Source organism: Rhodnius prolixus, unplaced genomic scaffold (genome assembly GCF_049639745.1).
Source record: "Rhodnius prolixus isolate KJV_2025 unplaced genomic scaffold, Rpr scaffold_5, whole genome shotgun sequence".
NCBI lineage: Eukaryota > Metazoa > Arthropoda > Insecta > Hemiptera > Reduviidae > Rhodnius > Rhodnius prolixus.
Window position 1 is genome coordinate 38,975,125 of NW_027411624.1, and position 27,667 is coordinate 39,002,791.

Genomic DNA, 27,667 nt, shown 5'->3' on the forward strand with positions numbered 1-27,667 from the left:
CTAATAATACACTGCACAATATTACACACACAGTTTTAAATGGGAGTGTAGTGGGTGGTACGTGTTTTTTACCTTTCTTTGTCAGACTAATCGCAGGGAAATAGTGTTCAACCGTACATTATTTTTTTTATTCTGTTGACAGGGGAATACAGCAGTAGAATTAGTATGATTTTCCAAAAAATGTGATAATTAATAGAATTATTTTTTTAAAAATTCTCATTCCACTTCTTATTTTTGTCATTTAGTGTTAGCGTATTTAAGTGTTTTCTTATGGTGACAAGTGTAGAATCTATTGTAATGGATCTCACAGGTAGTATTAATGATCCCACGTTCAGTGAAATGCCCGAACCATCGTCTAACAGATTACCAAATATCCTTTACAAAAGGATCTCTGGATGGTTTGGTCTCGGTTGTTTGTCTTCTAGTAAAAAGTCAGATGAAGGATATGTGGAATTCGGGCAAACTGATGTTGAAGCTTCCTTGGGGAGAACCTTAGGCACATTCGCTGGTGTATTTAGTCCTGTTGCTTTGTCTATGTTTAGTGCATTACTTTTCCTTCGAGTAGGTATGTAGATGTTTTCATAAATTCCCAAATATAATCTCTTCCTTCTAAAAAAGTAATGTTTTGTATTTTTTTTTTCAGGGTACATAGTAGGAAATGCTGGTTTGCTGATATCATTATTACAGTTTATAATTGCCTATACCATTTTATTCTTTACTGTAACATCAATATGTGCTATATCTACAAATGGTGCTGTGGAAGGTGGTGGAGCTTACTGTATCCTTATCGTAAACTTGTATGCACTCAGAATTGCTTCAAACGTTCTTGCCTCATCCCTTACGGTTAATATATAAAAAGGTGTTTATATACAAACTAGTGACTCACTTTGCAGAAAAATGTTGTTATGCCGAAAGATATACCACTGGTAATTTCATTGATCATTTCCTCACAACATTGATGTATAAATCTACTTTTCATCTAATAAATTTCGCTCATAAAGGGATCGTAATTGATTGATTCATTAATTCAGGCATCAGATTTTGAAATTCATTCTTAAGAAGTTCGTTCCATTGAGCTCATGAGAATCGTAAGATAGTTTTATTTCTCCACAGATTTCGATTCCTGAAGAGAAACTAATAATAATAAAATAATTGAAATATTTCCCACTGATTTTATTCATTAATTTTTGAAAAAAAGTGCAGTTAACGTGGACAGATAAAAAAATAAAAAATAAGGATATGCCCAAATCGATCTCACGATTATTAAGTGTTTATAATCTATATTAAACCATTTTAAATTAAACAACTGCTTGATCTACAACCTTGACTTTTGAAACAAACGTCCATAAAAATAAAGTAATTAGAAAAATTGTGGACTTTTTTTTTTATTGCAATACAAAACTAAACTATATTCCTTAAATTTATTAAGTTATGATAAGTAGAACACTTGGTCCTGAATTTGGTGGTTCCATAGGAACCTTGTTTTTTTTGGCGAACATTGTTAGCAGTGCTTTGTACATAGTCGGATGTACAGAAGGTTTTGTGCAGAATTTTGGTCCTAAAGGTGAGTTTATATTTTAATCATAATTCAATCTAAGGTTATGAGGTAAGAGATAAAACCTGAAATGGTTTATCGAATTGTGCTTATCTTTTTTTATTATCAGTATATTATCTAACGAAATAGAAATGTAAACGTTCCATTCTTCAGGTACCTTTGCGAGATTAGTCTAGCTTAACAAAAATAACTGCTACTCTGACAGCCGTAGAGCTAGTTGATGTGATTATCTGTTTGGGATTAGGGAACAAGCAATACTTCAATTAAGGTTTTCCACCATTTTGAATACTAGAGCACACACTAAACTGCTGGAGTTGCGACGTTCTCAAAATCAGTTTGACTTGCTTTGACACTCCTTTAAGATAAGGCCATAGGCGCCAGGAACTTTTTTCAGTGCCCGTCTCCGGTCTGTGTTTTCTCTTTTCAGGCTACAATATCTCATCATTGGACGATGAGCTGTAGGAAGCTCCTAAGAAGAAAAGCACCTGGATTCGAACCCGAATTTGTCGCGTGGGAATCCAATACGCTAATCACTGAGCTCTCTTCCCTATTTGTCATTGTAGAAATGATTCTCTCTTTTATTTTTTATTTTTAATATAATATAATGTTATAAGAATGAATACATGAATGAATTCTTGATGATGTTCATAATTTCCAGGTTACTTTGTCTACAAAGGGTACGAGATGAAAGATGGTAGATGGTGGAGATTTACTTACAGTTCTGTACTGAATCTAATAAATCTTTTAGTTTGTCTAGTTGGTGCCGGAATGTTTGCTAAAATCAGTGTATTAATATTTATTGTTGTCTGCTTTTCTTTATTATCGGTTATAGTTTCATTCTTCGTAATTGGACCATTAGAGGTAAAGTAATTTTCATATGTTTACATTGAAAATTTACTCTTTTGTTTAAAATTTAATTCTAATCTTAAATAAAAATAGGTGCCTATACCCGAAGGTAACACAATAGTCCAAAATGCTACATACCTTGTCAATGGTACATACACTGGTCTGAGTTGGACAACACTCAGGCATAATCTTTATCAAAATTATACTTTTGACTATACGTCGGATGGACAAATGACAGATTTTGCTACTGTATTTGGTGTGTTATTTTCTGGTGTAACCGGTATAATGGCTGGTGCAAATATGTCGGGTAAGTGTTATTCTAAATCCAAGGATACTGTTTTCTATCTTCTTTTGGAAAAATATTTGATAAATTATTAGAAAAAAAATATGTATATGAATCTAATAACTAGTAGAATCTTTAATTGAAGAATCAAAGCATTCAAAGCAAACACTGATATTGTTTCATTTATTTAAAAAAAAAAAAAATCAATTATGAAAAAATTAGAACTTATTTCTTAATCTGTAAATTTACTGAAATACTTCTCACTTACAGATGAATGAATTAACCTACTCATATGGTCACAAAAGTTAGTCTATGTTTGTTAAGTTTTAAATTAATTCTGTTAATAATCTATGACCAGTTTAACAGATTATTCTAGAGCAAAAGTTTAGAGAGAGCCCCTTCTTCTGGCGCCCACTATTGGCAGTTCTCTAACGTTTTTAACTTTATAATGGAGAATTTCACTTCCCCATATCCGTCAGACACCCTACCAATCCTTTCTATTCTCTGGGCTTTCTTCTGTACAAAACTATACGATCCAACTTGGATCATTATTTATGTATAGGTTCGTGTCTTTCCGCCATATATTTTCATATTACAATATTAGAGAAATAAATGAGCTTTTGGAATACAATTAGTTATAAAATAAATCATAACAAACCTTATATTATGACCGCCCACTGCGACGTACTAGGTTGTTAAATTCTTTTGTGAAATGTGGTAAAGCGAAGGAGCAGCTTCTCTAAACTTTAGCCTAATATAATTTTATTGCTTTTTTTAAATTTAAAATTGATAATACAACAATTTTTTTTTTTAATCTTGTTTTTACAGGCGAGTTGAAAGATCCTGGTAAAAGTATTCCTTGGGGAACCATGTCCGCAGTTCTGTTCACACTAGTCTGCTACCTAACTGTAGCTGGATTGAGCGCGGCCACTTGTTCAAGATTTCTAATGACAAACAACTTTATGTATATGATGCCAATTAATTATTTCCCTGTTATGATTACGATTGGCGTATTAACTGCTACTCTTTCTGCGTCACTTTCAAATCTTATCGGATCGTCCAGGGTATTGGAAGCTTTGGCTAAAGATAATATTTATGGTAAATGAATGTTACATAAATATAATGTTTATTTATGTGTGTAAGCACTTTGTTTCAAAAATTAATATATATTTCTAAAATCCTCCTCATTTCCTGTATAGAGCTCACCGAAATAGTTCACTCTTCAAAAATAACAAAAATTGAAATTTGGAATTACGTCCCTATGGTTCTGACGTAGCTACATATATTTTTACGATTAGTAAATCTTAAATGTTTATTTTCAGGTCGCCTTCTACATTGGTTGACAAAAGGTGTCTACGGTGGAAATCCAGTATGGGCTGTTGTAATGTGTTGGATATTGGTACAGATAGTACTTTTTATTGACTCTTTAAATATTATTGCCCAAATTAATTCGGTGCTGTTCCTACTGTCCTATCTAGCAACTAATCTAGCGTGTCTTGGACTTGATCTTACTTCCGCTCCAAATTTCAGGTATTTCTACGAATTTTGTTCTTTTTAATTTCTTTTAAATTAGATAAATTATCTCCCTGCATTTAAAGGTATACAATCAATGCTTTTCAACAGAATAAATTATCTGGTAGTTACATTTGATAAAATGGAAAGTTAAGAAGTTTATTTAACGTAAGAAATGCTGTTTTCTATTTTACAATTTGCTTTTTTTTTTCTTTTTTTTTTAAGGATAAATGTATTTTTATTTTTAAATGTGTGGTTAAACAACAACAACAACAACCCTAATTACCTACATTACCCGGCTAATTGGCAGCCTCTATATCCTGCCATTGTTCCAGGACTGGAGTTGATCGTGAAGCACATTGCGCACAACTCTTCCACCCTTCATCATTATCCAATGTTGCAGAGTACAAGAGTGACAAATTTTGGCTGTAGCTTGAAGAATAAAAAGTGGCCCAAATATTTTTTTAATGTTGATTTCTTTTTCAGTCAATGTTATAGTTGTAGTTTGCAGTGATTAGTCTAGTAAGAGTAGAGACTTAAGACAAAAACTATGCTTTCACAGAGGGTGTCTAACATTTCTTCATACTCTCCATAGAGTGTAATGGTAGACTTACGTTTCTTGCAGGTTACGGTGCATCATAGTTTCCTTTTCAAGCCAGCAACCGTTGACAGATTTTCAAATCTGCAATATTCTGTTCTTAGGGTAAAAAACGAGGTTACATTTTGCCGAAACTTTTTGAGAACTGTTATTCTATGATATCCAGAACGATATTCGCCCTCGTTACGCTGGCCTGCGGGCAATATCTAGTTCCTCTCATTTTTGATCCTCTTGCGCAATGATGGGTGAACCTCTTTCTTAGGTATCCTGATTTAAGCAGAACTGAACCGATCTGTCGCCAGCAATCGGGCCTGTTTCTCTCTTTTGGAAGCCTCTCAGAATTAGTCTCGAAGAGATTATCTATTATGTTAACAAGCTAGGATGAAAATTCGTAAGTTCACGCACTGAAGTATGATCTCGCTAGATTGTAGTGATATAAAGATGCCTAGGTACTTTTTTAAAAAAGTATTAGGACGATTTTGAGGACATTGGAGTAGTTTTATGGTTAGTTATAACTTTAAATTGTATATAGAGCTTAAATACAATATTATTTCTCTTCAGTTGAATCTGATATCAGCATCATTAAGGGCTGCAAAATGTGTCCAATTCTGAAGGCTGCAAGTGTACTTATGAAGTTCTTTTATGAAAAATTCTTATTCTAAAACCAATTATGTATACTATATGTTTCAGACCTTCATTCAAAATGTTCAGTTGGAGTACAGCTTTGATTGGTTTGCTAGGCACCCTAGTAATGATGTTTGTTATTAACCCTATGTACGCTGCTGCTTCTATTGTCCTTTGTTTCCTACTCATTGTACTTCTACATCTATTTTCTCCCTCTTCGCAGACGGCTGGTTGGGGATCATTAACGCAAGCTCTTATTTTCCATCAGGTATTTGTGACTAAAGTACAAACAATTATTGATTAATTAACAGCTCCTTTATTTCAATTTACTTTTGGTTTATTAATTACAGGTTCGTAAATACCTATTAATGTTAGATTCACGAAAAGAACACGTAAAATTTTGGAGACCTCAAGTATTATTATTAGTTAGGAATCCACGTGGATCAACACCTTTATTACATTTTGCTAATGATATGAAGAAATCCGGACTGTACGTTCTTGGACATGTAATTACTGGTAAACAGTTTTCACAATTTGAATTGGATCCTACTGTTTCACAATATCCTCATTGGCTGTCACTGGTTGATCATCTTAAGGTAAAGTAATACCTGTTCGCTTGTTTTTTTTTTTTAATGTCATATTCAAGGGGTTACGGACCTAGATTAGAATTAGATTCATTATTAGGTTTAGATTTGTATAGGGGGTAATGGGAAGCAAACGCCATAGAGACTTTGATGACAACTTTAATTCAGTGAAGAATTTTTCATTGTTTGGAGTCTGTAACGTACAAAATTTGTACATGAAATGAGTTTGTGTGGGTGTATACATACACACACGTGTGTGCAATAAGGTGAGCCAATGTTTGTCGGTGAGTTCGTTCAAAACCAAGATGTTTCACCAACTATTTCCACAAGCCCTATATATTGGGAAGAAGGTCATTGAAAGTGTTGTTTGTGTGTTGTTGGGATATCTGCAGAAACTCTTAGATTCTTGAAGAAGATGCTATTTCATTTCCATATAAGGAAAAGCCGAATCTATAGATTCATTTTATATTAACCTACTTAAATCATTGACATAATCCAGAATTGAGGCTGGAGGCAGTTTCATTTCTGCTTCGATCCAATGTTTCGCCTCAAGGAAGCGAAATACAAACAATTATATATAAGATGAAAGGGGTTCGACCTACTTGCCTCTATTCTACAAGTGGATCACTCAGAGCGAAAGTAGAAGCTTTAATTGGTCGTACTAAAACAGGCGAGCTATATATATATATGTAAATGTACGATGGAAGGAATGTGCGTGTAGCGATAATATAATGATTAATCTTCCTTGAAGAGGGTATATGTCTGTCAAAATCATGATTTATTTGTATTTACTTTTTATCGTCATTTTAGTTTTATCACCATACTGCAGCTGCTTATGAATAATAGTGTGACGTTTTCATTTTATTTATTTATTTATTGATGATTAAACTTCTCCGATTTTCCCTGAATTCTAATTTTTCAGATTTTAATTAATTTTTTTCCTCCAAATTCAAACTTATTTTATAAAACGGCCCAAGTTATTTTATACGCTCCTTAAAGTATTGGTTCCCTTATACTTGAGAGGCTCTTGAAAGCGATCTAGAGAATCATATGATTTTTTTTGTTTTGTTTTTGTAAGTATTTGCAAACTCATTAATTATAGCAAAATAGTATAAAAATTCAAGCTTTATATTTTATTAAAAAAATAATCGAAAATTATGATAAAGATTTTGAAGAGTGTTTATTAAGAATTTTTATTTTGTCGAAAACAACACCAATTATTTCTTTAAACTTGGGTTTTTTTTATCAATGTTGGCCAATTAGATTTATTTTTGGCCCTTCATAGGAAACTTTACATACATTAATAAGATGCCTTGGAATATGTGAAGTCGTTGTATAAAATCCAACAACTTTTATTGAAATATTTTTTTCAAGAGCTCCCTTGACTTAAGCATATAGATTTGAATAACAATTTCAGTTTAATGTATTAATTTAATTTAATGCTATGTATTGTAAACGAAAGAAAAGAATTAATAAACATGAAATGATTGGAAATACAGTAAAATAATCCTACTAGTATTTTTATTATTAAGGGCTAACAATTAATCACGTTCAGTTGTTAATTGTAAATTTTACATACCCCCTTTAGATAAAAGCTTTTGTGGAATTGACAGTCGCAAGAACTCTCCGGGAAGGCCTTAGCCATTTGACTCACATATCTGGATTGGGGGCCATGAAGCCTAATACAATAGTCTTGGGTTTTAGAGACGATCATAAACCAATCGATTATTTCCAAAGGTAATTGAAATTAAAAATTCACTCGCAAAAAAAAAAATTATTTCAATAAAACAACTTAATTAAATAAAAATTTTACATTGATTGATTGTAGGCCAGGGTCTGAATATATTACAGATAAATTTGAAGTTGAAGGTACAAGATTATTCGAATTAAGAAATAATGATACTCAAGTTCAAGATGTTGAATATGTACATCTAATTAGTGATATTTTACGAATGAAAAAGAATATTTGTATAGCTAGACATTTCTGCGACTATAGTAAAACGCACATATCTAAGTAAGTAATGTAATTTTGCTCTTAATTTAAGATATACTTAAAAATTGAGCAGAAAAAATTTTAAATAAATAATTATTCATTTTCCAGATCAGGTAGTTTCAAATATATAGATGTATGGCCAGTCAATTTTTTTAAACCTTCACAAATTGATCCATTTGAAGACACTACAAGTCTCTTTATGTTGCAGCTGTCTTGTATAATTAATATGGTAAGATATAAAGTATTTATTTTTATTGTATTTACAGCGGATCAACGGAATTGTTTGTTTGGCTTTTCCTTGCATCTCGAACGAAAATTGCATAGTGCAACTTAATAGAGATATGTGGTTCTAATCTATACACGAAAGTTTTACTTCTGTCCCTCCATTGGTGTTAGCTAAGTCGCCTTACTTCAATTGAAAACTAATTGTTTCGAAAATTTGGGTTGATTTGGCTGCCAGTGCATTTATAAGGAGCTGCCTTGACCAGTTTCTTGAAGTCGAATCCTAGTATCGATCCTGGCCAGTACTTTAACCCAATAATTATACTTCTGTTCTTCTACTCACTATAAATGATAAGCTAATCTCCAGGATGAGCGGCGAGGCAGCAGTTAAGGATTATCGCATGCTGGTGCCAGCAACCTTCCTATCGCTTTCTGAAGGAGTGAGTGTATATGCTCCTCGAACTTATCTCATACCCACACAGGTTCCTCATCAGACGTTCTCAGAGTTGCATCCTTTACCTGTCGCTTAATCGCAGTATGAACTAGTGTAATCTTAAAGATTACCACAATGTAGTACGTTTTACCGCCTCCGTTTAGTCTGCTTCTAGGGACACTTTCTGGAGTTTTCTTAAGTTTTTTAAGGTGCTGATTCGAAGCTTGTAAATAAGGCGAGATGAGGTAGTCGCAGTCTTTCAAATAAAGTTAGTCGCAATAATTATAAATGCTGCAGAGAAATAAGTGAGAATATTAAATTCCAGGTTGATAGTTTTATGGACACCAAGACAATTCTTGAGCTATAATTTCTTATGAGTCAATTCATGACTCATAAGGAATTGTTTGTCTTCCTGTTTAGTATTAAGAGATATTAATCTCTAAGAGACTCTATATGCCTTCTGGTTATTAACGATTAAGACTTAGACATTTTAAAATTGCTTATTAATTTGGTAACTATCTCGAGTTCATACAAGACGCTGCTTTTAAGGCTAAAACGTTTCCACAGGCTGTTGAATCAACAAGCCAAACTTGGAACCATTCTCATATCTCAAGAACTATAATGTATAAGTTGCATCGGAAAAAAATTTTCCGTACTTTTAATTAAAAAACAAAAAACGCTGTTACTTGTATTTAATAATACTTGCAGACGGCTATATGCCATGCATTTCCTGAGTATTTTTTGTATTTTTCATTTAATTATAAATAAAGGTTTATTGATTGATTGTATTTAATAATGAGCAAAACTATAAATGTAATGTTATTAGGTAAATGGTTGGAAACATTTACGTGTGCGAGTATTATTATGCGAAGGACAAGCATCTATTTCAGACATGACTGATTTAAGTCTTCGCAGGTCTTCAGGCTATGCTAAAATGAAACAGCTACTTGAAATGCTTAGAATAAAAGCTGATGTGGAAATAGTAAGTTAATTTTTGTGTTTGTCAACGATTAGTTGAAGAAGTACTTTGCAACGAAACCTCCTCTACTCCTAAAGGAGATATTTACAAGAAATTCTCGAAAAAGTGAAAAATCGATTAAGTAAAGTTCCTGATGACAGTCTCCATATGTACCAATTTAAAAACCCTTTTTTTTTTTATCCTCAGGTGACTTTAAAACAAGAATTTCAGTGGACAAAAGTGTTCAGTCAATTTACTCCAAATGTATCGATTTAGTATTTTATTGAAAGTGGTTGAAAGAATTAGTCAGAAAAGCTAACTTCCCACGTGTCAAAAGCTTCTCATGAATATGTTTATACTCAATTGTAGAAGAAAGTATATTCTGTTTCAAATGAAGCAATTTCTAATAAGGTTTAACGGCCAGATGTTGGGCTTTACTGATGCAATTTTTGAGTTGTAGAAAATGACCAGTGATTAAATCCATAATGCTAAACCCTTTTACTTAAAATTTTACCTTTAAATAAACTTTTTTGAGGACAAATTTCATAGGAAATTTAATTCATAAAATTTCCCTAAATTGTTACTTCAGAATAATAATGAAAGGTTCTAATCTGATGTATTTTCTTTAGAGGAACGTTTAAAGTATGATAGAAAACCGAAAGCATGTATTAACAGAATAGATTTCGGAGTTGATTGTAGTAATATGGATACACTTTTAACTAAACTTTTTTTAAAAATTAAAATCTTAATTAATCTTAAAATGTAAATTAATCTTTTAAATGTTGCTAATTCTATTTATTATTAAATAAATTTCACTAAATGTCGTAGGTTGACGATTGGTCGAGGTTGAGAGCATCTTTACGAGGTACTGATATGGATCTTGACACGAATAATGAAACCTCTAGAATTTATCTCAGCAAGTGAGTGATCACGTTATTTATTTATAAGTTATTCTGTGATGTAAATAATTTTGGCATATTTAATTAATACTGTTCCTCTTAAAGATAATAGTATTTTTGTTTTTCTTTATTCACTTCTAACGTTGTGATCATTGATTTAGATTCTTTGCAATCAGTTTAAACAGGTGTTGTTAAGTGTGTGTGAGATGTTGTTTGTTTGTTTAATTATGAATTTATTTATTTAAAAACAAAAACAAATCATGCTATAGTTTATTTTCTCTTTTTAGTGTGAATCGTTTGATCTTAAAGAAATCCACAGAGACTGCTATAAGTTTTTTATATTTGGACTGCCCACCAGATTCTGTAGATTTATATGCAGAATATTTGGACTGTTTAAATCAATTGACACTCTCGTTGCGACCTTGCCTTCTGGTCCATGGAATTAGAGCTGTAACATCTACCACTCTATAAGCAATTTTTAAATTAATTAATTAACATAATAAAAACAAATTTAGAGAGTAAGAGGAATTTTCTGTTTTCACATTGCATTTTTCCATGCATTTTTGTAACAAACAATTCGCCAAATGAAAATTTTTGTTTTCTTATTTAACATTGACCACAATTTTAACGAGTTTGTTTTTCTGCTGTACTATTATCACTGTATTCCGAACACTATTTTAGCACATTTTTAAGTTAAAATTATTAAATATGATGTAAAAGAAAGTATTGTTTTGTTAATTGTAATATTTATTTAAACGTAAGTACATTAATAACCAAAAATATCGCCTTAATATTTTTAAATACGTGATTTATTTATATAAGAGGTTATGCCTCATAAATACAAAATATATATTTCCTTAAAAATTAAAGACTTCGTTTATATATTACCTTCTATAATAATCACAAGAAATTGGTCTGACTTTTAAGGTGTGTGTATCAAACCTAAGATTTTATTATCGATTTTTTAACCAACTTTATCGTTTATTTCAATAGGATGAAAAAGTAAGAACACATTTTAGTCATATTTACTTATTGTTCCTAGCTTTCCACCTAGGGACTAGGTCATCTTCAGGCCTTACTATCTACATTATATTTTTACATGTTAAGTTGTTGTATCCTCTGTCTTGTCTGCTTATGAACTGAGTGTGCTCGGCACAATAAATATATATCACGACTGAAAATGGCACTTATTTTTTTATCCTATTGAAATCAATCATCAAAAATAATGAACAGTAATTTATCGCTTATTTTGTTCATTCTAGCACAAACATTTTCCTTGTTTCCGTCAGGTTTCAGACTTGCATCCGTCATTCAGAGGCAGATTTATGAATATTTTTACGAGTTCGATTTCCTTTTACTACAAGTAGTGACGAATCAACTTCTGATACAAGAATAAAGTTTGAAACCTGTCAAGAACAGGAGGGAATACACCCGTACTATAACAGAACAAAATCAACAATATTGCCCATCACTGCAGATCCCAACCAAATTATTTATTAACATTTGGTGAGTCGAAGAACGAGCTATTAGAGCAGATTATCTTGCACTAGATTGAATAGTCAAAGATCTCTAGATAAAGAAGCCAAGAGAAAATGGATTTCACTCCAAACCACTATGGTCTAAATGACCGACAAGCCATGGAAATGTGGATGTACAACCTCTAAGTTAGAAATTTGGCATGGAGGAAACTGTATTTCCTTCTTTTAGTATTAGTGATGCTCGTAAGTGATTCAAAAAGTTAGGCTCCACGAATTAGAAGCGAAGTGTTAATATATATATATATTGTATAGGTGACGTGTTTTTCGGAGGTTGGAGTGTAGGTACAGATTAGAATTCTGCATGAATGTATTTGATTGTTGGTACAAAGTCGTAAAAAAGAAAGTTTTAGTTCTTACAGATTTGATTAAAAAACGGCAATGTATTTCTGAGCACTTGAAAATTCATTTTACATCTAATATTACCAAACATTACGAACGTATATTATCGTAAAAAAAGCAAATAAAAGATGGTTAGAAATTATTGAATCAGGCGAGTGAATGCGTCAATTGTTTTAATTAAAAAGATACTCAATTACTTACTCTTTTGCAAAACTTAATCAAAATTTTGTTTTTATGTATTGTACTTCCGTATTCCCACGCATGAGATCATGACACATTTAATTCCTACATCTCTTTAGCTGTAATCTTTGTACTGTCAACAATTGACTGACAATCTGCATTCATCCATATTTTTATGATCCACTGTTTACAATTTCTTGAGGTGGCAGCCATTTTGAATTGCCCGCAAAGCTGAGATGTATTCCCGATCTATAATAATTATAAGTTAGCTACTTTAAATTTTATTGAACGAGAGGCAACATAATTTTATTCTAAGCAACATCTTCGCTTTTAGACTTTTTCAAGGTATTTTACAACTCTATGGGCTTTTGTGAAATTATATTATTACCGGTAAAAGTATGATAAAAAAATCTAAACTACATAAAAATTATTCATCGCAGGTGTCATTGGTTATTATGGGTTAAATTTGAATTAACAAGAAAAAAAAATTGCCAAAAGTCTTACGAACTGACGTAAAAATGGAGAAAAAAGGAACCGTTCAATGATACTCAATACTGCCAAGAGCTGGCTTATCAGACTTCGAGCAACAAGGCGAAGATGGTGGTCTTTTGAATAAGTGTATTGTATGTGTGCTAGAAGAAGTTTGTTTTTTTAAAAAAAGGAGGTATGTTCAAACCATCTAATATTCTACTAAGTTGGATACCAGTGATAGCTATGTTGCTTTTTTGATCAACGTATTATGCTCTATTTTAAACATTTTACAAACGAGAAAACGGAAACAGGAAAGACTAAAAATATTTAGAAATAAATAAGGGGAGAAAGAAAAGTAAACAAATGAAATTCAAGTACATGCCTCCATCTTCTTGCTGGGTGGCACTGTTACCGCGTCCTCTCTGGGATCTTCAGCTAGTCCTCTGTTATACGTACGCAATGGCCTATTTTCTTATGTTCTAGCATCCCTGCTCACCCACATTGCCCATCGTAGTTTTTGTCGATCATTTCCTATTTGCATTTTTTTAAATTCTTCTGGGCACATCACCATTGACTATTCAGGCTATTAGACCTGCCCAGTTCGTCTGCCTAGTATAAGGTTAATTATTAGAGCCTTGGAGCAATCCATAATTCTGCATTCGTTTTCCTTCTTGAACTGGATGTTTTGTAGGACTAAAATATTTCTTTCGAACTTTTGTTGGGTGTTGGTCCATCATTACATAAACGGACGCTGTGGTTAGTGAGAACTAGCCATATAAGCATTTTGGAGAGAATAATTCGTGTTCCACGGTAATCCTTGAAAATCACCAAGTAACATTCCAAAACAAACATTCCTTCATGAATTAAGCGGGTTCTTCATAATCCACACTTCCTAGATTAGTAAATGATTGTGCCCCTCATATTGATACGCTTCCGAAGTAAGTATCCTGCTTGGACGACGCTCCAAATTGCCCATAGAACTCAAACGTTTAATGTACAACACAATCCTCAAACCTATGTGGATTTACGGACTAGAGCTGTGGGGTTCAGCCAAACCTACAAACATAAGGACACTGCATCAAACATTTCTGTCAAAACTCCGCAGACAGATAGTTGACGCTCCTTTCTACGTGACTAACCTCACTCTTCACAACGACCTTAAGATCCCCATTTGTACAACTGGCGCTCGCCAAGACTAAATATCAAAAGTTCCATACTGCTCTCACTACTTGCTCTAATCCTCTCGTACTGTCTCTCGCCTCCTCTGACATTCCTAACGATCCTCCTCGCCGACTGAATCGCCAATGGCCTCGCGACTTCCTTGCAGTCTGAAGACCATAACCATCATTAATATCCTGTAGAGAGTGCTATCGCTACTTCTCCTCCTGCTCTTCACGCACCATCTCATCCACATTCTAATTTAGTCATTGTATACATTTATACAGATTGTAAATTACTAAATAAATAAATTTAAAAAAATATGGGGAACATGATTACCTTTCTCCATTACTATTTTTTTGCTCATTCGACATTCCAACACTATATCTTTCAAAGAGGACCTCTTTCCACACAAAAAGTACTCCGGAGGGCGTGAATTCGTATTTTGAATGGTATATGAATTTCAGATAGCGAACACTTTTTGCTTTTAGGTATAGGTTTTTTTTAAGAAGGCACAATATTCAAAATATAATTTATTAAAAAGTATAAGGAACTGTATTTGTTATATTTGATGTTAATATGTTTTTCATTATCATTAACAATTAAACTGGAAGATAACTACAAACATCAACATTGTTAATAAACGTGTTTAATTTATTTGTCAAATCACTATTGATAAGATCAATTGCTTTTTTTGGAAATAAATTCAATATAAAACTCAGAATTTGTTGCGCAAAGAAATTTGCTTCATTTAATGGATGTAATTGTAAAAAGAATTCCTGAAATTTGGTGATTCTGGCCCAATTTATGTGCGCTTTGCAATTGTCCTGTTTATCCGTAATCAGTGATATACTGAATTGTAATTCATTAGAGCTACATTTGGCATGCATAGTTCCAGAAACGTTTAATGCAAAGACATGAAAATGAAGATGACTACAATTTAAAATAAACTTATCAAGTCCGAAAGATGTTAAAATGGTGATATTTCCAGAGACGTCATCTTGTAGTATAGTGACCGGTTCTCTTCTGCTAACTGATGAAATATTCCACAATTCAGCACCTTCAATCTTCAAAGGAATAGTCAGATTTATACCAAGTACTTTCTGATGAAGAGTTTCATCAATATCTGGTAGATGTATTATATCGTAATGATTGTCAATAATGTCACTCCGGGCAGCGTCAATGGCCTGATCAACGATTTCGTCCCATGTAGAGTCGCCTACTAATCCAGTATCACCAAAAGCATAGCTGATAAGTGCAAACAATATAATCAACTTCATTTTTAATTCAAACTAAAATACAATTACGCTCAACCATTATTATATATATGTATATATGTATGGATAAACATCTATCTTATCTATTTCGAAAATGTTCATACTTCAGATAACAAAATTTAATAGATCATTTGCGGAGTAACACTTTGTTCTAACAAGTATCAGAGGAGAACCTTCCGATCATGATTGACTGACACAACTCATTAATACAATGGATGAGGCACTTGAGAGTTATGGATATATTATTATCTAATAATACTGTATGTGTATTAGATGTTCTGCTAGCCCAATAAAAAAGAAGTATCAGATATGAAATTCACTTCGTCATTAATATTTAAGGCCAATAAATAACTTAGTTATCAAGCTAAACTTTATAAAGAAATTAAAATGTTAAAAACATGTTTTATAAAATATTATTTAGACAAAAAATTATTTACGATAACAAGAATATTCTTGCAGCAATATAAATTTTATTAAAAATAAAAATTCTAAAAATCAAAAATTAAATAGAATAAATCAAAGGAACAAATAGCTGAACAAGAATAAATATTTCTTATTGTTTCAACTTCCATATTTAATTCTAGATTCTTTTTTATAGATTAGTGCTAAAATAATTTCTGATCTCTCTTTAAATGTGTATACTGGATCCTAAATTTATATTATTAATTTTAATTATAATTAACATTATAATTTTCTTATTTAAATCTTTTCTCTGACTTTGACCCAGAAGTCTGTCAATCACTGCGTCTCTGTCATTTTCCCTTCTATAGGCTTCTAAGACTCAGCAGTTTGTATTTAATTTAAAATTTATGATTGAAAACCGCAGAAGACATAAACTAGACGAAGTTTTTCTGTCGCCTCTCATCCTCGGAGTGCGGTTCAAAGTAAGCTAAGGACAAACATTCAGGCAGTTAGAAACCATTTTCATTACTTCCTTTCATTTGAGCTTTAATTTTTCGTTTTTTTACCTTAAGTTTTTCTTTTGAAGCATATATTTTATTAAATCGTATTTATTTTATTGAAATTACGAACGAAAATGTAAGTAGCATTAAAAATAAAAATGCTAGTTTTTATTTATAATAGGACCCAGATGTATCGGGGATGATTCGGGGAATTTTCATGTTAATGTGGAAAGTTTGTAAATGAAAAAAAGGTAAAAATCAAGATAAATCTCAAGATTTATCTCACGGCAATATGGAAACTGCAGTATGGTAATGTAGATATTGCAAGTAAGGTAGACAACAAGCACCTGCACAAGGTAGGGCTTATTAGCTCGGAACCGTTGTGCAGATTGTACCAGAAAGAGGAAGAAACGGCCTCTCACCTGTTATTCGATTGCTTTGCAATCGACAGACTGAGCTAAGATATCTTTGGTAGCTTGAGACCAGAGGAGATTATAGCGCAGAAGGAACTGGTAGGGAAAGTCCTCAACCTTCTTAGAAGGGGAGGTTTCATCTACAAGACTTAAGGGAAGGCACAATAAGCCTCTTGGTGGCTGCGGTGCCGTGGGGCATGGGTCCCGTCCAGTCGTCCAAATCTAATTTAAGGTAGACAACATAAAAACGTTGGGTATTAATAATCCCAGGGCTGAGAGTTGACTTTAATAAATGGCATGTCAGCAAATAAATTCGTCAGATCTAATATTAGACATCAGACGTTGATAACGATTCATCAGATAAGGAGAAGAGATTAAAGAAGTTATTCTTGGGCAAATGCTGTTTTTTTAGTAAGTGCTGTCCACTTAGCAACCAGCCACGAACTCTGCCCAACGTATAAAAAAAAAAGTCCTTAAACTGTTAAACTTAAATGGCGAAAATAGTACACCTTACAAGGATGTGAGAAATTATCTCGAAAGTAAAAATTCATTCTCATCCCTGGCTAGGGAAGAGACGTCTGCCTTAGACAAACTCATAGAATTCCCTTTATTAAATAAAACTTCTAACAGAAATTTTGCTTCACAGTTACAAGTACTACTAAACGATGAGAGAAATCCCTCCTGTTTATGATTAGCAAAAAAATAAATTATGCTTTTTTTACCAAAGAAATAGGGAAACAAGTATCCCAGCAGGATTTATTTCCTTCTAACTCCCATCGGGTATCAGATAAAAAAAAAAACAATGGGCTCACTTCAATCTAACAATAATTTAGAGATGATTTTTGAAGCGGTGTTCTTAACACTATAGTGTGTTAATGCGGATGAAATAAATGACTTGTCTGAAGATAAATTGGAAAATATTATATCAAAGAAAGAATTGATAGTTTGAATGAAGCTATGAACTTTAGTAGTAGTAATCTAGCACAAATAAATTAGCATCTAAGAAAGACCCAACTGTATATAGTGTAAACATTTATTAATCTTGTAAAAATTGTTCTGTCATAAAAAATGCTCCTTTGATTCAAAACTAACTCAATAATTACAATTTTCATGGTTAAACATTTTAAGAAATAACCCGTCAGAGGGTAAGGCTGCCACACAAATTTTATTTAAAAAACTTAGTTAATAAATAAATTAAAAATTGATTTAACATTGAAGACAATATGATAGTGGCTTATGAAGATACCGTGGTAATGCAACAGTGATTATATTATATTGCTGTATAACAATTTAAGGAACAACATCGTCTGCTCAGAGTGGAGTAAATGTAATAAAAGCATATCCGAAACCTTTGATGGTTCGCTACATTAGTTGAAAATTTAATCTTAGAAATCCTATAGATTTTCGATATGTTAACCACAACTAACATCCCAGATTTACCTAGAATCTCTTAGGTGGCACAATGGGTACCAATCGTATTCCAATTATTATTAACTCTACTCGTAAATTAATCAAATATATGAGTAGACGGAATTTTAGGACTTTGAAGCTGCAGGTTCCTCGTATAATTGCTTTAAAGGCAGCCAGTGGAAAATCCATCCATTTAACTGACAACAGAAGACAGTTTGGAGGAATAATAGATGTAAGAAAACTAGCTTTTAGAAATTATGTACACTCCAATTGTGATAATTTCATGTTCTGCAGTAAAAACTGCAAAAATTAAAATTAATCATTAAAACAGAAAAAGAGATCATCTGAGAAAGAATATCTTGTAATCACTAAACAAAATAACGGCTATAAATTATAGATTGAAAAAGATAAAGTTATTAAAATTGCCCAATTCACCGCTATTTTTGGGCGAATGGATGGGTGAATTTTTAAACAAATGACCCCTCCTTTTTTCAAGATTAAATAGGAATTAGTGATAAAAAATAATAACAAGTAGTGAGTATTCCTCTTATATGGTTGAAGCCTTTTAAATCAAATGAACTATAGAGCCATAAAACAAAAATTACGAGATTAGATCAAATTCATTTTCAATTATAAAATTCTCCCCTGGCCTGCCAAAATAAATGTAGTAAAACGTTCCAACGAAATGTGGGAAAAAGTCGTAAGGAAAAATTATTTAACCAGTCCAATACTGAAACTAAGAGCTAAAGTGAGATTCAGGTCGAATCTGCACATGGAGAGCACATTTATCAATGTAGCCAGCAAAGGTCTTAGTTAAGCAAAAATCTTATGGTTTGGTAGTCACTGAAAGCTGAGCGACTTTAAAAATAATATAATAAAGATTTTAAATTGCTCCACTGTGAAGATGTTTCAAGTTTTTTTTAAAGTATTTGTTGCAATTAAAGTAGCCATTATTAGTAATTTCCTTGTATTTTTAAGATTAGGCGCAATAAAACGCAATATATCGTACTGGATTTTAAAGAGGACAAAAAACTAAACGACTATAAGATAATTCAGATTATTTAATTAAATTTTACCGAAGAAAATACTAATACAGATAAAAGTCGTTTACTAAATATCAAAATATGATTCTGGCCAGCTTGTTAATAATTTACTGATAAATTTGATGTTGGAGGGCAAGGTTACTTGTACCAGGTAAAAATTGGTCACTAAATTTTATCTGTAAATTTTGTAATCAACATTAAATAGTTCTTGAACATTGAATTTAGATGAAGCGTAAACAAAGATGATATATTTAGTAGAAACCAATTTCTACTGTTCGTGGCCAATAAAACTACCTTCGCTTTATACTATCTTATTTATCAACAAGTTTTTTTGGATCCATTTCACTCCAAGGATGAGATTAAAGCAGTGTGATATTGCAGGCTGTTTATTTGATACACTTACAATTAATACTTCATATAATTGAAACATTATATAGTAATTAACAAGTACCTATCTTATTAAGCCCTCACGCTTATTAAATGACAATATTATTTATCATGTATTGGTCAGAGGTGCACCCAAAATTTTAGTTTGGGCAGTCGAGTTGTAAATGTATTAATTTTCATTTTAAAACTATTCTTCAATTCTGGATACGATAATTACTTTTTAAAGGAGATTTTGTCTGATGAAATGTTTAAAAATGATTTAGACGACCAGGTTGTACAATAAATTAAGAATAACTAACATTTTACGTGTCGTGGACGAACGCGACTAGCGAACATACTTTACTGCAAATTCCTTTTATTAATCATTAAATGAAATCCAAGGCCAGAACCACAATACTTCTTAGCTTCGCCTCGTCTCTAACCGTTTGGCTACCTTATTGGCGTCTTATTACTAGTAAGTATAATTTATATGACTAGGGAAGAATAATCAATCCCAGAGACGTAATTTCATCAGTTGTCCAGGCGGGCTAAAAGACCTAAGCAATTTATAGCGTAGCATAACGGTTCAGTTCTGCACGCAGCAAAGGACACACAAATGTTCTTCCTAATGGTAGATAAAGTCTCACTTTTCAGAGAAAAACAAAAAAGTTCATTATTAGTCAATACCATTAGTTTACTGCTCCAACAATACCGGGACGCTATTCAGACAACAGCACTTTAGAATAGAAAAACTCATGCCCAAAGCACTCCTTCCTTTCCAGACGCTTTTAAGTCCAATAAAACGGCCAGGACTAAAGAGGAATACGTTAGAGGCAACATCTAAAGTGCTATTAAAGATCTTCGGATCGACGTATAGGCCGATTTGCTAATCTCCATGGAATCTAACTCTAAATTTCTGACCAGTATTTAGATAAAAGATAAAAAGTTTAACAGCTAATAATGTATTAATACCTAAAATTGCCGAAAATATTTTAGCGTACCTTCTTTTTAGGTTTCATTTTTGATCTAATAACTCACAAATCTGCCTTAAGTTTGCTGGCTAAGGAAGGAACCTGAGGAATGCTGAGAACAGACTTCCGGTTATAGAAAAACGCTACTTTACAGCAAAAGATTGTTTATAGAATTTATTCTTCTTTATATTCAATATTAAAAATTTTACTTTACTGAAAATTTAAGAAATGAACAGCATAGTTTATTACTTTTTATAATAAAATTATAAATGCAATATATTACAAAAATCAATATTGCTTGTAAGAACATTTAGTTGATCTGCCAAATTGATATTACTATTGACACCTCCTAGAATAAAATTTGATAAAAGGTTTACTACAAAACTGGCAAGATGTTCAGCAATCCAGTTAAATAGGCCACTTGGTTGAATCTTAATTGTGATATCCTTAAATTTAGCAATTCTTGCCCAATTAAAATGTGCTCTGCATTTATCTTGTTGATCCATCAATAGTGATACACTAAACTCTACTGCATTGGATGCTGAAGCTATGTAGAATGATCTAGAAAAGGAAAGACCGATTACTTTTAAATAAAGTTGAGGGCAATTTAAAGCCAACTTATCAAGACCCAAAGCTGTTGAAAATGTAACATTTCCAGTGACATTATCTTCTAAAATAGTCAAAGGTCCTTTCCGGCTGACGGAAGAAAGGTCAGAAAATTCAGCTCCATGAATTTTCAAAATAAGAGAAAATTGATTTAATTCTTCATCTATATCTGGGACTTTTATTGTATCTAAATGACGAGCAATAATTGCATTCCTCGCCACCTCAATAGCTTGATCGAAAAGTTCATCCCATGCTTTACTGTTTACAGTGTCCCTTGCAGCACCACCACCTAAAACACATCCAATACTTAAAAACAATATAATCATCTTCATTTCTATGTGGTACTAAAATAAAATTTCGCTCTCTGTTGTTATATTACTCTCTTGAGATCATGCTATCTTATTTGTTTTGATATCTTCGTACTTCAGATAACAATTATTCAGTTTAGGGTTCGGCTAACTTGACATTACTATGGAGCAGCTGTTACAAATTAAATATAAATTTCTTTATACGTTTCAACTCTGTATTATTACTATTTTTTATTTAAGGCACGTGAAGATGCGTACGACGTTTATTATTACGGACCTGAGCAAAATGAAATCATGCTCGTACTGTGGTCTGAACCTCTATCTAAGGTAAAAACAGCATTGCACAAGGGTTGAGAGCTTCTATTTGTGTGCGTAATTCCCAATCTCTAATGCGGAGACCAAAACATGTACCAACCACTTATCATTTGGCTGACTCCCACCGCAGTTCTATTGGTAAGATAAAGGAAACATCCCACCAAATGATAATAATAATAATAATAATAGTCTTTATTCAAGACTGCCTCCTGGCCATCGACCATCGGGGGAGTCGGTCATCTCATACATTAAATGAAATACATTTGGTACATTACTGGTAAAATACAAAAAATAATAACTTTGCATTGATGAACCCACCAAATAATATTCTTATTGTATTTTATTAAAATTTCGAGTTTTTATAGTTAATGGCAATTTTATATTTTTCACGAGTATACACGTCGAACGCACCGTAATAGAGATTTGGTTTGAGGTGTGTACACGTCAAACACACTTAACAGGTTAAATAAAAATCCAAGGTTTCGAAAAGAATTCAGACACACGGAGGCCATAATTGAAAGGGCAAGGAACTGGCCTTCGGGTGTCTGCTTGTAGCCTGCATCGTACTAAATATAACCTTACAGAAAAGTCTACCCACCAATCTCTCACAAGTACCGCTCTAAAATCGAATTTTTCAAGAAACGTTTAGAATCTATGAGTAGGTAATATGAATCAAGAAAGGAGCCATTATCGAGAGAGAGTACAATCCATTGAGTAAAAAGTTTTTCCGATAAAAAAACTTACTTCAAACAAAATTGAAAACACATACAATTGTATTACAAGTGTTTAACATAAAGTTTTCCATTTAATAACCTTTTTTTATTTTAGATTCGTTTATTTTTTGTATTAAAGTTTTATACTTTAATTTCTGATATTACTTACACAAATAAATTAAAGTAACAGTTGTCATTAAAATAGTATATAAACACTTGTACATTCACATGTATACATATCCATGTCTTTCGGGCAGAACTAATTGCAATACGATTGTGCTGAAGTTGATTATAAGAAAAAAGATCACTAATCTAGATTCAAGAGTCATAAACATTCTCATAAATTGTATACTGTCTTAGCTAAAAAATTAGACCAAGTTAATTCCATGCGTGTGGGGCCCTCCGGAGACTTTGATAAGTATTAGTACATATTGTCTAGGTAATTGGGCATTCAGTACATCAGTAAAAGAAATAGCACATAAAGTGTCGCTAACGGGCGATAAAATAGTTTTTAAAAAGTAGTCTTAGTATAACAGCAATATAACAAAAGGGAAAAAGCAAAACTTCAAATACTAAATCTGTTTATTTAAAAAGGAAAAAAACATTATTTGCGTAAAAAGCCTGATTATAATACATCCAAATGTGAATCATCAACATTCTTCGATAGGACCTCTCACATAAAGCACATTCAATTAATATAATCGTATGTAGACAACAAAATTTTTAGTAAATTCAAAAATAATAAGAGCTGACTCTATTTTGTACTCACTTAGAACTTTAATGTCTTATCTATTTCGAACTTCTTCAAACTTCAGATAACAATATTTAGCAAAAACTGTTGTTGTTGTTTTTTTTAAGAAAAACCACTGATTACTACAATCGACTTCGAATTGCATCACTTCAAACATTTTAGATGTTACAAGTAGAAGTTACCATAAACTGAGAAAAAATTACAATTAACTTATTTCCGATTAATAGTAATAACATATTTACATATGATCTACTTCTCCTTCTAAAAAGGAAAGTATTACGGATTACTTCATAGTAATAATTCTGATAGACTCTCTGGTTTAAACCAAAAATATAAACATTTTAACTTATTATAAAATAACGTCTTTCCAACTTAATTAAAAAAAATAGGCAGGTGATTACATAAGTCAACATTGCTGACAGCAGCATTTAATTTTTCTGCCAAATATGGATTTATAAGCTCTCTTATTTTAGATGAATATCCATTTTTAAATAATACATTGGTATAATCAAAAATACGTTGAGCAATCAAATTAGCTAACCTAGCTGGAGTGATAGTTATTGAGAAATCTTCAAGTTTAGTAATTCTAGCCCAATTGAAGTATGCTTTACAATTATTTTGTTTATCTGCAATTAGCGATAAACTGATCTCTAATTCGTTAGCACCACAAGTTGCGCTTAATGTCCCAGCCACTTTAATACCAATTAGTTGTAGATAAAGTTTAGGACAATAAAAAAACGTATTATCAAGTCCTAAAGTTGTTGAAATGGTAATATTTCCAGTAGCATCATCTTGTAATACAGTCACAGGTCCTTTTCGGCTAATAGAAGTAATGTGCTCCAACGTAGCCCCTTGAGTAATCACAGTAGTGTACGATGTTATGAAGCCAAGTATGTAATTAGGGATATGTTTCTCTATATTAGGAACAGGTACTGTATCCATATTGAGACTGACAATCTTACTCCTTACAGTATCAATAGTCTGATCAATAATTTCATCCCAAGCTGAATCACCAATATCCTTCGTAACTTCATCACCAAAAGTACAACCGATAAATAAGTATAGCACAAACAACATCATTTTTAATTGAACTAAAACAGTAACATCCGGTTCAATTATTCACAAATTTTACTCCCACGTATCTTATCTATTGGAAATCACCTCCTACTTGAGATAACTGCACATTCAATAGATCTTTCACAGCTTCTCTCTCGCAATCCTCGGTCAACGAACCAACGATTATGATGATGTCATATCGAATGATTTCAGAAGTATGTAACTTCAATAACAAAACAGTGGCAAAAATTTAGATTGGTAGCTTATCATCTGTATTCGGTTGTTAGGGTCATGATAAAGAGGCACGTAAAAATTTTTTGTTTAAATTTCTTTTATGCTTTCTGAAATTGGTCACTTCAAACAGAAATGTGTTAAGATAAACTGTGAGTTTTTTCAAGTGAGATTTTTATAGTATAAAACTAAAGTAGAATTTAATAAAACAAAAATTAGAATGATTTAACAAATAATAATAAGAGAAAATATTAGGCAAATTCTTGGAAAAAAAAAATAATATAATAAAGTGAGAGGGTAAATAATTAATGAAAGTATTATTCTGATTAATAACTTGACAGTAGAAATTTCATTACGTCTTTCCACTCAAAAGAACAATGGTCTTAAAAGAAAGAAGAGAAAAATATCTCTGTGACATCTCCAAGGTTCTAGAAAGTGACTTTTTCACCACTTTTTGTTAAAATGTCAAGAACTGAAATGTATTTAACAAAAACAGATAAAATCAACACTACGACCAAACTCTCTTTTTCAGAATTTGATATTTTTGAATAATTCTAAACGGTAGACAATTTTTCTAGTCTTTCCTCTCAACTAAACATTTGTACTGAGAAATAAATAAATAATAAAACACTCATCTTTACAACTTTTTGCGTTCCTAATTTATTGCATGCTTTTTATATATATATTTTTTTGGTTAAATAATTTCAATAATTAATGTTCCAAGGTTGTTGATTGCCACACAAGTAATTAATCTATAATACACTCTAATAAGAAACAAAAAAAACACATATCTCAATAACCAATACAATTAATTCAGTTTACGTTCTGTGGAACCTAGAACATATGAGAAGCAGATTTAAAGTAGGAACAAAATCGGAGATGAATTCGATATAAAATGTCGTGTTCCTCAAGATGACGACCTCATGGCCATACTTTTCAATAAGGCTCACCACGAGGCGGCGCAAGAAGGAGTAAAGCAGAACATCAAGTTTGGACGTGACAAACCTAGAACAAGATGTGGAAGGTTTGTGCCTATGATGAAGAAGAGGTAATAGTTGCTTGTAGTACAGATATGTTGAAAGAAGTTGCTAAGTTCATAACTCTAATTAAAAAAAGGAAGAGAAATGGGACTTCGTGTTTTTGGATTTTAGTTCTTGTTGAGTTAGGACTTCAATTTTTTACATGAAAGAAAACGAATATTTGTAGTCATTATCTTTTGACGTCAGAAAAACTGTAGCTTATTGTACACAGAGGCTCAAATATTCAAAAATAATTTTGTAGATCAGTTGTAAAGAAAATTTACGGCGGAAAAAGAAAGAAAGCTCAGGGCACAAGAAAGACAACACTGATGCCGAGAATATATTAGGATACGAAAGTACAGGTGAACTTTATCAAAGTCGAATGATTAAAAGAGGGTGGGGCTTATTGCAGGCGATGCCAGAATATAACTTGCCGAAATCAGTTTTTTTAGGGAAGCCTGGATAGAATTGGGAGAAGAGATTGTCTATGACAACGTTGGACGGATGTTGAGATTTTGGGCGTGCACAACTGGAGAGCAGTGTCAAGAAATACGAAGTAGACGCACTAATTCACGTACTACACATAATGGGCATAACGGACTCTGGGCAAATCAACCTTTTTTGGGAAATCGCACAAAAAAACGATAAATCAACATAAAAAATAAATCGCAGAAAGATCTTATTTTATTGTTCGTGGGTATTCCGTGGGGATCTCACTTAGCAACAAGAATAACTTAGGTTCCAATATTACTTGCATAATATTTAGTACAATGGAATAACTAATAACTAACGATAATTTCTAATTGGGTGAGTATCAGTCCACCAGAAGTGCGAAAGGATAGGATTTTGAAACTGGCTTTTTCTATTTTTCTGTCATTTCCTGGAGATAATCATTTGCACTTAAACGTAACCCATCACAAATTTTGAAACTTTTTTCAGAGAATACTGATTGAGGCATTAGTACAGCAGTTTAAAGAAACTCGTTGTAGCTGTTTATACAACAAGGATATAAATGATTCAATAAAGAAGCAATTTTGGTTGGGAGAGTTTGTCTAAAAGCTTCTTTCTTGTCGTCCATGTACTTAAGTCAAATATCAAATTTAAACACTCTTCAATTTAATGATTAAGAGCAATGATGAATAAATTCTTTCGGACGATTACAAACGCCTGGTCGATATGTATACATAAGGTGAAAATTCAAGAATTCCTGCATGATTGCGTACATTTTTTTTTCAAGTGGTTAGGGAAAATTATTTGTCGACTAGTCTCATTTTAGAATGTTATGAAGCAACTTTTTTTTTAATGATTTATATATATATGCATACTAACTTTATGTAAAACAGTATCACTCAGTTTCTATAGACTGCTTTTCATGATCATCTAATAAATGTGAGTTAAAGGGAAGTAGTCCCACTGGATTTGGTTTTGCAATGGGTTCATCCGTAGGTTGATTCTTAAAAAATTTCTCAAGTTACATTTTCATTTGATTCAAGCCACACCCTGAAAAAATTTTGCAAATAAATAAAACCATAAGGCTAAGAAAGTTAAGTATTAGAAAAATTAAAATAACAATATCACAACTTAAGAGTAATACATTTCATCTGTACATCTATCAAGATTTTTCCACAAGGTTCTCTACGCACAGCAATTATTAAATTTAAGTTTTCCTTGGCGTTTAGTTCCAATGTAATTACATTTTTAGGCATGCAATTAAGTTGTCACAATTCAACATTAACTTCTTGTAGAAATATTGTGTGTGAAACAGTCATGATTTGTTTCCTGCTCGCCTCTAAAAATAAATCCAAAATTTTAAAGCTCAGATTAAATTTCAAAAATATAAAAACGAAATCATTGAAAATTTACTTGAATTTGATTTACTACTCCTTTAAAACTGTGGCCAAGTGAATTCATATCAAGCAGAAGTAAGAGATAGACCAATGAATCCATAATTATAATCATGTTCCTAGAATGTTCATCATTAGTTAATTGAGATTCTAATATCTTCTCAAATTCGTTTGGTTCTAATAAAAACCGGTTAAAATTGATAAAATTTAGATTTCACTTCACTTATAATAGCTACTTAAAACTACGAT

General features: G+C 32.1%; 3 protein-coding genes across 5 annotated transcripts; 1 reads left to right on the top strand and 2 right to left on the bottom strand.

The window, feature by feature from the left end:
- The first annotated feature begins 10 nt into the window (after positions 1-10).
- On the top strand, positions 11-11,376 carry LOC141458305 (solute carrier family 12 member 9). Its single transcript, XM_074136090.1, has 15 exons — positions 11-565; positions 644-778; positions 1,430-1,564; positions 2,214-2,416; positions 2,495-2,708; positions 3,513-3,782; positions 4,007-4,214; positions 5,485-5,686; positions 5,769-6,014; positions 7,591-7,739; positions 7,831-8,016; positions 8,104-8,224; positions 9,477-9,632; positions 10,437-10,528; positions 10,795-11,376. The coding sequence occupies exons 1-15, from the start codon at positions 271-273 to the stop codon at positions 10,976-10,978; spliced, it is 2,796 nt and encodes a 931-aa protein (XP_073992191.1). The 5' UTR covers positions 11-270; the 3' UTR covers positions 10,979-11,376.
- A 3,337-nt stretch (positions 11,377-14,713) lies between these two features.
- On the bottom strand, positions 14,714-15,510 carry LOC141458328 (uncharacterized). Its single transcript, XM_074136169.1, has one exon. It carries the CDS (start codon positions 15,471-15,473, stop codon positions 14,796-14,798), a length of 678 nt encoding a protein of 225 aa, XP_073992270.1. The 5' UTR covers positions 15,474-15,510; the 3' UTR covers positions 14,714-14,795.
- Positions 15,511-20,734: 5,224 nt separating this feature from the next.
- Positions 20,735-27,357, bottom strand: LOC141458327 (uncharacterized). 3 transcript variants are annotated; one of them, XM_074136168.1, is made up of 3 exons: positions 27,218-27,357; positions 26,904-27,074; positions 20,735-25,560 (listed from the first exon to the last, which is right to left on the bottom strand). In XM_074136168.1, the coding sequence occupies exon 3, from the start codon at positions 24,346-24,348 to the stop codon at positions 23,641-23,643; it is 708 nt and encodes a 235-aa protein (XP_073992269.1). In that variant the 5' UTR covers positions 24,349-25,560; positions 26,904-27,074; positions 27,218-27,357; the 3' UTR covers positions 20,735-23,640. The 3 variants fall into 3 exon arrangements, with proteins under 3 accessions (XP_073992269.1, XP_073992268.1, XP_073992266.1); XM_074136167.1 differs by having other exon boundaries at positions 27,182-27,321; XM_074136165.1 differs by having other exon boundaries at positions 27,169-27,310.
- Positions 27,358-27,667: the final 310 nt, after the last annotated feature.